General features: G+C 36.5%; 1 protein-coding gene across 1 annotated transcript in view; it reads right to left on the bottom strand.

Annotated features, from left to right (window-relative positions):
- Positions 1-13182, bottom strand: part of SEC63 (SEC63 homolog, protein translocation regulator) — a 53547-nt gene that overhangs the window by 15494 nt on the left and 24871 nt on the right. The window contains exons 11-16 of the mRNA XM_006777247.2: positions 10934-11026; positions 10002-10156; positions 8173-8320; positions 4193-4275; positions 1356-1415; positions 987-1160 (exon numbers count right to left, since the gene is read on the bottom strand). Of these exons, the coding sequence (XP_006777310.1) occupies positions 987-1160; positions 1356-1415; positions 4193-4275; positions 8173-8320; positions 10002-10156; positions 10934-11026 (713 nt within the window). The remainder of the gene's footprint in view (positions 1-986; positions 1161-1355; positions 1416-4192; positions 4276-8172; positions 8321-10001; positions 10157-10933; positions 11027-13182) is intronic.

Below are 13182 nucleotides of genomic sequence, written 5' to 3'. Positions count from 1 at the left end.
TCTTAAACAGAACACAAAAGAACTAATCATAAAAGACTGATGAAATAGACTTCATTAAAATTAAGAACCACCAAAAGCTACCATGAAGAGTAAAAAAGGACTAATATCTAGAATATATAAAGGAATCCTACAATTCCATAAGAAGACAAACAACCCAATAGAAAAAGAGGATATCCAAAATGACCAGTAAGCATATGAACAGGTGCTCAATATCATTAATCTGGCAAATACAAATAAAAACCACACACAGGGATACTACAACAGATCTACCACAGGTGGTTAAAATAAAAAAATAAAATAAAATAAAGATTGGTAAAACCAAATACTGGTGAGGATGTGGAACAAATGAACTCATTATTTGCTGGCAGGAGCATAAAATGGTACAACTTTGGAAGACAGATTCTTTCAATGAGTTAAAACACACACCAATTTTATGACCCAGTAATTCCACTGCTAGGTACCTATCCAAGAAAAATGAATGTCCACAAAATGAAATGTACAAGAATAAGCATAGCACCTTTATTCAGAATAGGCAAAAACTAGAAACAATCCACATGTCCACCAACTACAGAAGAAATTGTAGTATATCCATGCAATGGAATAACACACACACACACACACACACACACACACATACACACAAGAATGAACTATTGCTATATACAATACAAATGAGTACCACAAATATGACGTTAAATCAAAGCAACCAAACATAAGTCCACTTACATGAAGTTTAAGAACAGGCAAAACTCATCTATGGTAATAACAGAATAGGGGGGAGAGTACAAAGGTGGGTGGAACGGTCATTGATTGTAAATGGGCACAAGGGAGCTTTCTAGGATGGTGATAAGGTTTTATATCTTGATCTCGATATCATGAATACATACATATGTAAAATTTCAGGAGCTGCACACATAAGATTTGAACATTTTAGTGTATGTTATACCTCAATAAAGATAATTATATAATAACAATAATAAACTTACATTCCCAATAACTCCATTTGCTTGCTTTTGTTTCTGTTGCTTTGATTGTGATAAGGGAATAGGTATAGGTTTTTTTTTTACAGTTTTCTTTTTTTTTGATTTAGTGGTTTTCTTGGGTCCTTTACTCTTCTGTTGCCATCCTCCTTTTGTCCTGTTCTTGTTAGTATCGCCTTGCTGTAAATCACATACACACTCAGAAATTATAGCAATAGTTTCATTTGGGAGTCATGATAATTTTTAAATGGGAATGGCTAAAGTAAACGTTTTCATAAACTGAATGATTCTTCCACAGAAATGTAAATCAGTCAGAAAACTAAACAAAGCATTCCTATCACCAGGAAAGAACAGTAAGAAAACTCAAGTTTTTACCACATCTTCTGCTGGCTGTTCCTCTGCGGCACAGATGGACTGCTCCTTTTCAAATACTTCCTAGAGGAAGCGAGAAGGAAAGTATAACCCATCAACCTGCACTCATCTTCTAGGTAAGCAAAACAATCTTTCAAATATATCACCAGTAAGTTTTTAAATTGGTGACAATGGGGGTGGAGGGAGGGAGAGAACAGGAAAATTAGCAATCACTAAATGATACTTCAGACATTACCTTCTGAAATATCTCACATCTGTCCTGAATATTTTTTGAAAAGTACACTGTACTGAAATTTATAAATGCAATGACTTCAGATATGTAAACTCATTATAAACTCAAAAATATTTGCTTAAATTTTCACTTTTATTCTAATAATAATTAGACATGACTATTTTAATGTTATGAAAATTTGAATATATTACATTATTTTCCAACATGAAAAGTGCATGAGACTAATATTAGTTTATTCTTTATTGTCAGTGATATTGCTCATTGGGTCTATAACTAAGAAGTGGAACACCAAGAAAATCCACATACCCTAAAGACATCCATCCACCATACAATCCATTTAGAATCAGTACATTTAGCATTTAAATTCCAGTAAGAATCTACACGAGAAGATGACAAGTGATGTGGGTTGTGTTTCATAAATTCCTTGAAATTATTAAAGCTAACAAGTAAAAACAATGACAATTGTTAGGCTCTAAACCAGCCGTGGGCAAACTACGGCCCATTTGAAATGAATAAAACTATTGAAAAAAAAGACCGTAGTACCCTTTTATGTAATGATGTTTACTTTGAATTTATATTAGTTCGCACAAACACTCCATCCGTGCTTTTGTTCCGGCCCTCCGGTCCAGTTTAAGAACCCATTGTGGCCCTCGAGTCAAAAAGTTTGCCCACTCCTGCTCTAAACTGTTTGCCTAATTTAGGGGTCTGCTTTTTAAACAGTTTATTGGAACACAATGTCCATTTATGAGTCCAGTAGTTGCTACAGAGACTACATGGGCTATATCACAAAAAATACTTATTAATTGGACCTTTACAGAAAGATTTGCCAACTTCTTATCTAATTCTATCATCTCTGGTTCATTTCTTCATTTATTACTGGGTTTTAATTCTTAATTACTCTGAGGTATAGTCCACACAAAAACTGAATAAATACTTGATTCTTTCCCTTCCTCCAAAGCAATTTTGTTTTCTTTTCTACCAGTTATTCCAGGTACCAACAGCCCAAGGCCGATATTTTGTTCATTTCTCAGGCTGGGAACTCCAAAGTATGTAGGTAGTATAAATTTGGATTCTAAAACCAATCCTGACCACTAACTTAGTTTCCTCTTCTCCCAGAAGGCACCTCTCACCCAGAATCTGTAACACAAATGCTTCCTTACCACTTGCTACTATAAAATCAACATATTTTGATTTGATATAACCTACTACAAAAGATGATTCTCCTACCAGAGGTTTTAGACATAGAGTGTAAGTGCAGCAAATGTTTCCTACAGATGCTCACAGATCTCAGAGCAGAACAGGCTAAAATCTACCATTAGTTGAATAAAGTGAGTTGAAATACTATAGTCTATTAAAAACAAATTACAACTAAAGTTAAAACTTGGGAAGTAATATAAATGTAATAGAAACTGAGAAAAACAAGATGCAGGAAACATATTAATATGGTCACATTTAATAAAGAAGAATGAGAAAAATACCAGTATATAGGTATATATATATATGTACTGTTAAGATCCAGGTAGTAAATACAAATAGAACCAATGAAGAAACATATGAATGGATATACACAAGACTAAATTCTAATCATTGGAGACGGACAAGGGGTTTCCTGAGAGAAGTGAGAGAAGGGATCTGTGATAAAAACATCATGTAAGCCCTGGCCAGTGTGCCCAATGGTTAGAGCATTGACCTGCGCACCAAGGGCAGCAGGTTAAATTCCCAGTCAAGGGCATGTACCTGGGTTGCAGGTTTGATCTCTGGCCCTGATCAGGGTGCCTGCAGGAGGCAACCAATTGATGTTTCTCTCTCACATTACTCTTTCTCTGTCTCTGTCTCTCTCTCTCTCTCTCTCTCTCTCTCAAAATCAATGGAAAAAATATCCTCGAGTGAGGATTATAAAAAAAGAATTTAACTTTATGGATAGTCATGCATTAGGATATCTAAAGGGGTGAGCTTCAAAACTGATAATATCAGAAGGGTAGGATTTTACGTAATATTCACTTCTTCCTTTACTTTTTGCAGTGCCAAATTTTTTCTCAGACAGCATGAATTTTTCACATTAAAACTGGGTATTTTCATTATAATTTTTAAATTTTTTATTTAAAAAATTTAAGGGGAGTAAATTCTCTAAAGCAGCGGTCGCCAACTGGTGGTCCGCGGACTACTGGTGGTCCGTGAGGTCCAAAAGGTTGATCGCTGCTCTAAAGAATGGACTGAAAAAGAATAGGTGATGAAATTCTCAATAATCAATAGTAAACTCTGTATAGCACTTAAAAATTTAAGAATTATACCCACATTACCGTTATTATAATGTTTTATAAGGATTTAAACCATCACATGAAGAATTAATTTATTTTCCAAAGTTTTCTTGTGTGAAAACTCATATGAAAAACTGAGAGTTAATTTAAAATTTCAAAACAGCTAACATAACTTGCAAAATTAGATTTTGCTATTCAATAGTTTTAATCTGAGAATATATAACTTAAAATGAGAAATTAAATATAAAAACCTTAATACATAATTTTTCCCCCTTTTATTATATTTATTAGGGTGACATTGGTTACATAACACATAACTTCAAGCATAAAAATACAAATAGACTACTTACTGCCATTGTTTGCCTTGTCAATTTAACCAATACTGTAACTAGGGATCCTACTGTGATGTTGTTGCTGTCTTCATCATCCAATACTGTAAGATGAAAGAAAAAATTTGAGTTAAAAATTAAGCTTTATGTCAATGCAAACAATAAAACTTAACATACCCAAATGAAGTTGATACTTCAGTATTTCAAATATATTTTAAACTTACTCAAAAAAATAATGTGATTGCCTACTTTGTATAAGGCCCTCCAATAAATGCCTTCAGCAATGTGCTCATTTAAACCCTTGAACTAGCTCTATGAAGGATTATTGTTACTTCTACTTTAAAGAAGAAACTAAGGTTCAGAAATAAAGTAAAATGCCTAAGGTCACATAATGGCTAAACTGGCACTGCCACGTTTCAAACCCAGGTTGTTTTTTTTAAACAAAGTATAATGTGAGGACTACCATACTGTAGCTTTCTCTCACAGTGATATTAAAAATAGGGTTATGTTACTCCATTGAATTGTGCAAACCTTACAGTCAAAAGATTTTACCTGTATGATCAGTGCTGCCTATCAGAATAAACTAAAACTAGTATTATCCTATCTAATAAAAGAGCAATATGCAAATTGACCATCACTCCAACACACAAGATGGCCACCCCCACGTGGTCAAAGATGGCTACCACAAGATGGCCAGCAGGAGAGGGCAGTTGTGGGCAATCAGGCCAGCAGGGGAGGGCAGTTAGGAGGAACCAGGCCTGAAAGGGAGGGCAGTTAGGGGTGACTGGGCTGGCAGGGGAGGGCAGTTGGGGGCGACCAGGCTGGCAGAGGAGCAGTTAGGCATCAATCAGGCTGGCAGGGGAATGGTTAGGGGGTGATTAGGCTGGCAGGCAGAAGGGGTTAGGGGCAATCAGGCAAGCAGGCAGGTGAGCGGTTGGGAGCCAGCAGTCCGGGATTGTGAGAGGGATGTCCGACTGCCTGTTTAGTCCTGATCCCGGTGAAGCCTAAAGAGGCAGTCGGACATCCCTCGAGGGGTCCCAGATTGGACAGGGTGCGCAGGCTGGGCTGAGAGACACACCCGCCCCCCTCCACTCTCTACCCCCCCGTGTATGAATATCATGCACCGGGCCTCTAGTAAGCCACATAAAAAGGATTAATTTTTAAGAGAAGAACTTCAAGATATTTAAAACTATCTTTTGCAATGTTTTTGCAATTAATTTCTTTTATATATTTTTTTTTATTGATTTCAGAGAGGAAGGGAGAGGAGGGATAGAAACATCAATGGTGAGAGAGAATCATCCATCAGCTGCCTCCTGCACACCCCACACTGGGGATCGAGCCCACAAACCAGCATGTGCCCTAACTGGGAATTGAACCATGACCTCCTGTTCATAGGTCAATGCTCAACCACTGAGCATACCAGCGGCCTGTAATTAATTTCTTAAAACCATGTTTGCCACACACAGCCCCAAAAGTCTAATAATGAAATAAATTTTAATATTAAAATAAACAGTAAAATTAATATAACTTACCAAACATGATCATGCATTCAAATGTATTCTTTTTTTTTTTCTACAGATTTTACCTATAAATGTTTTCTTCACTATGCATTTCTGCCTCCAGGTTTTTCTAAATTTGTCATGTCTATTTTACACAGCTTTAGATGAGCATAGTCTGTTCTAGTCTGCACTGACACACCACCAGTTGAAAAGGAGGCCTCCAACAACCTACAATTACTATCTAAATTACTGGCTGTGAAGTGCAATGGCTGGGCATCAAAAAAAGATACAATATCGTTTCTTCTGGAAGACTCCATTACCTCAAACAAAATCTGGGCTACATATTCATCAAGATTGCAAAGCTGTATGTACATGAGCACTGCACATGAATCAACAGCTCTAACAGTGTCTACCTGCCTTCTGACACTTTAAAGCAGTGGTTCTCAACCTGTGGGTCGCGACCCCTTTGGGGATCAAATGACCCTTTCACAGGGGTTGCCCAAGATCATTGGAAAACACATATATAATTACATATTGTTTTTGTGATTAATCACTATGCTTTAATTATGTTCAATTTGTAACAATGAAAATACATCCTGCATATCAGATGTATTTACAAGTCATAACAGTAGCAAAATTACAGTTATAAAGTAGCAACGAAAATAATTTTATGGTTGGGGTCACCACAACATGAGGAACTGTATTAAAGGGTCGTGGCATTAGGAAGGTTGAGAACCACTGCTTTAAAGTGAAGAAGAGCTTACTGTATATATCCTCCAGCAATGTGGGAAAACGGATCCCCATCTCCAACAATGGATCATGCAGATGCCCCTTTCTGCTTCTATAATTCTACTCTCTCTCCAGTAACTACAATACTCATATTATACATTTGGATAGCATAGTAAAAATATAAATCATCTATACAAAATACTATGGAATGAAACACAGCATAACGTTCTGCAGTAAGACAGAATAATCTTACCTTACACATCTAATAATGAATCTCTCCCATTGACCCATGAAACAAAGGGTCAAGGGTTTGATTCCTGGTTAAGGGCATGTACCTCAGTTGCAGGCTCTATCCCCGGGTTGGGTCATGGTGGATGTGGAAGGCAACCAATCATGTCTCTCTCTCACATCAATATTTCTCTCTCTCTCCCACTCCTCCCTCCCTTTCACTCTAAAAATCAATGGAAAAATATCCTTGAGTGAAGATGAAAAAATAATCTCTCCAACATTCATTTTTTAAAAGCAGCATGTACTTTTTACAACCCTTGATTATTATCAAAGAGTATCTCTTCAGTCTCAAACTAGATGTATTAATAGCTTCTAATTAAATTATTATGGTCCTGAATGAAGCTTTGTATGTTTAATGTTTGAAAACTCATGGGTCTACAAGGAAATCCTAACACCCAACCCCATCAAAGCAGCACCAGTCTTCACTACATGTATCCTATACACCAGCCAAATTGAAACCAGATTGCAATTTAGCTTCCTTTCTCAAACACCCAATCTTTGAGAGCCTTTTATCTTGATTCCAATTAGAATGTAAACTCAATAAGGCAGAATCTTTGTCAAACCACTGCTTCCCCAGCACTCAGTAGTGTCATTCAATATTTGCTGAGTGAATAAATGCACAATGTCTGTGCCATTCACTTAACACTTAGCCCAAGATTCCTTATTTTAATCCTTGTTTATGACTTATATCCCCAATCCTATATAATAAAGCATAGTATGCAAATTGTCCCCTTGACTGGGAGTTCATCCGGGGCCAGCCGGGGGAAGGGAGAAGTACCCAGCCAGCAGCCAGTAGCTGCTAGGGACCCTACCAGTGCACTAATTTTGTGCACTGGGCCTCTAGTTAGACTATAAGCCCTTTAAAGACTGAAACCATTCCTGATGCATGTTTGTATTCTTGGTCCCACAAGAATGTTAGCACAAGAGTAGCTTAATAAATGTCAAAGCTCAGAACAATGCCATAATGAAGGAATGAAGCAGATAATCTCTAATTTGGTCATTTCACGATATTATTCAGCTATTGAAATGGGAACAAACAGGGCAATTATGTAAGTGAAATAAACAATATTTTTTTCACTCCAAGCACACACAGAGGTAAGTCAAGAAAAACATGTGCAATGTAGCACAGAATATGATAATTTTCAAGGCTTCATAAACATAAATAAGCTGGAGTTTTTAATTAATGTTTGAACTAAGCAATGTTTTTCACACAAATGGATACATTTTAAGTTTCTTTCATTACATCTGGAACTCTTTCATTCCCATTAGGAGGATAATAAAAGTAGGACTCTGTGTTCTCAAAACTATTAAGTGTACATCATTTTCCATCACAGTAAAACTGACAGGTAAATAGGTAATTAGATTCTGTAAGTCTAATTACAAGTTATGTTATTAAATGAAGTGTTTGGAGAATCCCGAGTCAAGCAAACAAGAACCATTCTATCAAAAGGGAAGCAATATTCCACAAGGAAACCTCCCACTGACCTTGTGATTTTATGTCCATAGTTATATGTGGAAAACTCCCAAGGACAGCCATAACCTCTTCATATTTTTCATCTTCTAGGAAGTGCAATAGATATTGACGATCTGTTTCTTTTAAACTCACCAAATCCTGAATAGTCTTAATTTTGTACTGAATTTAAAAAAAAGAAAATAAATCCTAAAGTCATAAAACTTTTCATAAAAGAAAACTATTAGCATGTTTACTAAAACACAATCCAAGAACTTGTAGAAAAATGTTAAGATTATATATATTTCAAAGCAGCAAATAACAGCTTTATAACATTTCATGGCCTTTTTCTCCAAGGAAATTTAAATTTAGTATTTATTTATTATAGAGTTAATACAGGGTTATATTTCTTAATTAGAAAAAATAAAAGTTATAGGGAAAAATTAGTATTCATTTAGAATCTTGACCCACGCAAGAACTACTGTCATTTCAGTGCTCAGTTTTCTGATCTTTATTCAATTTTAATGCTAAGAATATGACTTTATCTCCAAGCGCAGCTGTATCCTATGGAATATTCTCATTTTTTTATTGTCTAAATAAGCCATCTGTTATTACAGTAATATGTATCTTATCTAAACGGATACTTAGGAGTGTTCTTTAATTTTCAGGTGTTTAGTGCTAGTTACTAATTTTTATTTTCACAGACATGGATTAGATCACGAGGTATGTGAAATGCCTGCTTTTGGATTCTTAAATCTTCAATTGTAACCTAAAATGTGATCGAACTTATAAGCATAATAACACAATTACTTGAAAGGAGAACTCTAATGCAAATTTCTAATATACATTAGTTTTACCTTAATATACTATCAATCTAATGTACATCTTCCGCCTACTTTGTCTAATGCATACAAAGTAATGCTTAAAATCTACAAAATTACGATTTTGTTTAGTATTTTCTTGTGTTTCCTCAAGTTTTTCATTTATCTTAAGATTCATTATCATGTCTTTACTATAAACCATGTTTTCTAAATAAGAATTATCTTGCCCAGCCAGTGTGGCTCAGTGGTTGAACACTGACTTATGAACCAGGAGTTCATAGTCAGGGCACATACCCAGGTTGCGGGCTCAATACCCAGTAGCAGGTGTGCAGTAGGCAGCCAATCAATGCTTCTCTCTCATCATTGATGTTTCTATCTCTCCCTCTCCGAAATCGATTTTAAAAAGTATTTAAAATATATATATTTTTTAAAGCATTATCTTTATTTGATCTACTTATTTTTAATATATTTTATTGATTTTTTTACAGAGAGGAAGGGAGAGGGATAGAGAGTTAGAAACATTGATGAGAGAGAAACATCGATCAGCTGCCTCCTGTACACTTCCCACTGGGGATGTGCCCACAACCAAGGTACATGCCCTTGACCGGAATCGAACCTGGGACCTTTCAGTCCGCAGACCGACACTATCCACTGAGCCAAACCGGTTAGGGATAATCTACTTATTTTGAACACTTATTCTGTTCACTCTAAACTAATAAACCACTGCCCAACATTTAACCCACAAATAAAATTATTGCAAAGTATACAGTGCATTTTTACTTAGTGCATTTATTTTTAGTAACATAATATAAAGAACAAAGTGTTAACTGCTAAAAAATGCACTGACCCCGTACTAAAATCACTTACAGTAGTAAGATATTAAACAGCTACCTAACAGAACCACTTGAGGGAGTTTCAGAATGTTTAAGATATTTTAAATCTAAGTAATTCATAGTAACAATTTCTAGAAAACTTTCATTCATGTTATCTTTAAGTGACATGACAAACTGCTTAAAACCAATTTTAAAGTAGCAAAGAATTACCTTTTTATGATTAGAAACCCTTCTAAGATTGTCCTCTTCAATGTGAGGGAGCTGCAGAAGGGGAGACTTGAACTGCTGAAGGCCTTGCACTGCCATCTGAGAAAGCTTCATGCAGTTTTCTAGGGATGCCAAAGTTGGAGCACGAAACTCCCTTTCTTAGAAAGAATAGGAAGAAAAGAAAAGACAGAGCTGGACTTTCTACATGTTGAGGAGTATACAATGCATGACAAACTAAGATTCACTATCCCTAACCCCTCAAATTTTAAAATCTTAGTGTTGATTTTCCTTTAAAAGTTATTGGATAAAATACTACACACACACACACACACACACACACACACACACTTGGTTAAGTGCATATTATCCAGCAACAGCCATTGATTTAATAGAAAAATTCTTCACATTAACTCCAAAAACAACAAATTATCAGAAATTATCAGTATCAAGAACATACTAACAGCATGGCAATAACTGACATCATCCATATTAACAAACAACAACCTCTGCCTCCTTTTTTAAGGGCCTCTCTCTCCCTTTCCATTACAGACCACAAACTCCCTCATTCTTTTTTTCCTCATGCAAAAAAAGCACTACATATCAGAGGAATCATCATTACATCACTTAAAGAATTATTTTAAACTCATTGTTAAAATACAGAATAACCCAACTCTAACAAAATCAGAAGAAAAGGATATTTTAAATCTTTCAAATAATAAAACATGAAAAAAATAAAATTAAAACATAAGTTGTGATAAACACTTACATGGTGGAAAATATAAGGAAAAAAATAAAACCATAAATAAATGTAAGAAAGCTGATTCAATTTATAGACAGAATTACGAGAAGTACCCATAAATCTTAAAACTATGAAGAGTAATCTACATATGCTTGCAAGAAAAAGTACGACATAATTAATTACATCTCCTCCTCACCTTCACGGCTCCGAGCCATTATTATTAGTTGGCAGATTACATTAACCATTTCTTGAAGTAGGGCAGGGCATTTCTTCAGCATAAACTGCTGATCTGCAAAACAATGAAAAACCTGACAAATCATTCTATCTTTATAATTAAAACATCTTTACCACCTATAGTCCAAGACTAATACAAATTTAAGGTATCCTACAAATATTTCCCATGACCTCAGAATTTTACAGGTTGAACCTAATAGTATCTACTCAATATATCATCACAATCAGTCAGAAAACCCAAACTCAGATTAGATGTTTCAAAGACCAAATTTTAATATTATGGTATTAGGCTTTATCAATCGACTCCCTACCCAATTAATCTTTAGCTTAATCTTACTATGTTTAAGAACTTTAAGAATTTTCTTCTTGTGCATTAAAGTTTCTATGAATAGAATTATGGATAAATCCAAAGGCTAAGATTGAGAATAAATGCACAGAGAAGAAGAGGAGAAATGAGGGGGAGATGCTTTCATTTATCCTATATAATAAAAGCCTAATATGCAAATAGACCAAATGGCAGGATGACCAGTGGAATGACTGGTCACTATGATGTGCACTGACCATCAGGGGGCAGACACTCAACACAGGAGCTACCCCCAGCCCACAGGCCCCAACCAGCAGCAATGGTGGGGGGCGGGGCCAGCAAGGGGGCAGTACCAGAACAGCCAAGGCATGTGCGAGCGGGGGCCCCAATCATCCTGCCGGTTGCCCCACAGATTGGCCCTGATTTCTGGCCAGGCCTAGGGACCCTACTATGCACGAATTACATGCACTGGGCTTCTAATACTGCATATAATAGTTAACCATTAAGATCATCCATTGGATTAATACTCAATCTAAAAAAATTTTGTTCCCTACTTCTTAGGTATTTGGTAAAAATGGAGATGGTTTGTATCTGTACAAAATATTAGAAACAGAATTATTTAACTTGCAACTCTAATAACAATGCTTAAATAGTGCTCCCTCATGCCATTATAAGCAAACTATCCTATCACCAATCACTGAGCATCAACTGGCCTTGTTTTCAGAGGCATTTGATTGCATTACTGACTTAAAAGGATCAATCAGAAAAGAACATTTATTCCCTGAGGATAACTTTCTTTTATAACTTCAATTGAGCCCTTGTGTGGCTCAGTGGATAGAGCATCGGCCTGTGGACTGAAGGGTCCCAGGTTCAATTCCAGTCAAGGGCACATGCCTGGGTTGTAGGTTCGATCCCCAGTGTGGGTCGTGCAGGAGGCACCTGATCCATGATTCTCTCTCATCATGGATGTTTCTCTCTCTCTCTCTCTCCCTCTCTCTCTCCCTTTCTCTCTCCCTCTCCCTCTCTCCCTCCCCCTCTCTCCCTCCTCCTCTCTCCCTCCCTCCCCCTCTCTCCCTGTCCCTCTCTCTCTGACATCAATAAAAAAATTATTTTAAAAAAACAACAAAAAACTTCAATTGAAATGATACAAGTGAAGAAGAAACGACACTTGAGTTTATGACAGCCCTGGAAACACCACTGTCTCAATCTACTGCATTTCTTTTAAGTAGAATAGGTGGCTTCAAGTATTTATGAAGCTTTAACTAGAGATTAACCATTCTTTGGTAACCACTCCTAGAGAGTGGTGGGTGGAGCAATGGAGTTGAGATATTTATTGTGAAATCAATGTTTTCTCATCCCCTCCCTGCAAAACCTTAAAAAATCCTTTTTTTAAAAGTCATTAGGAATTATTACATAATCTGCAACTGACTAAACATTTCTCATATATTCTCACTTTCACATTTTAACATTTGCTCTAACATCTGACTTACTTAGACCTTCAAAGTATTTGTGAATTATGTAGCATGTCGATTTCTTTTTAAAAAGCCCTTGAGCAATTATTTGATTGAGCAAAAAATAACAGTGACTAAAACAGTGCATCATGAAGTCTAATTAAATCCGCGTAAACAGCATACGAGACTCAAAGGAGGTGCAGTGTGGAAAATATAAAGGTGCAGAGGCACGCGCGGAGCAGGCTGGTAGCTGAGGGCGCGGTTGGCGTTTTTAATCTGGAGGGAGTCTCAGATTCTGAGCTCCAGTTCCGGGCGAGTCTCTGGGGACCCAGACTCAAACGGGAGAAGCGGGACTGTCTGGCTTCAGTCGGAATTCGGAGGCAGCTTTCTCTCCGAGGTTTGCAGCGGTTGCTGGGACTCTGTGAGGCAGAGCCCCTAGGGACGGAACTGAGAACA

The sequence above is a fragment of the Myotis davidii genome, unplaced genomic scaffold, assembly GCF_000327345.1.
Source record: "Myotis davidii unplaced genomic scaffold, ASM32734v1 scaffold68, whole genome shotgun sequence".
Classification (NCBI taxonomy): domain Eukaryota; kingdom Metazoa; phylum Chordata; class Mammalia; order Chiroptera; family Vespertilionidae; genus Myotis; species Myotis davidii.
The sequence above is the reverse complement of the archived record's forward strand: the minus strand, read 5'-3'. Positions and strand labels throughout refer to the sequence as shown.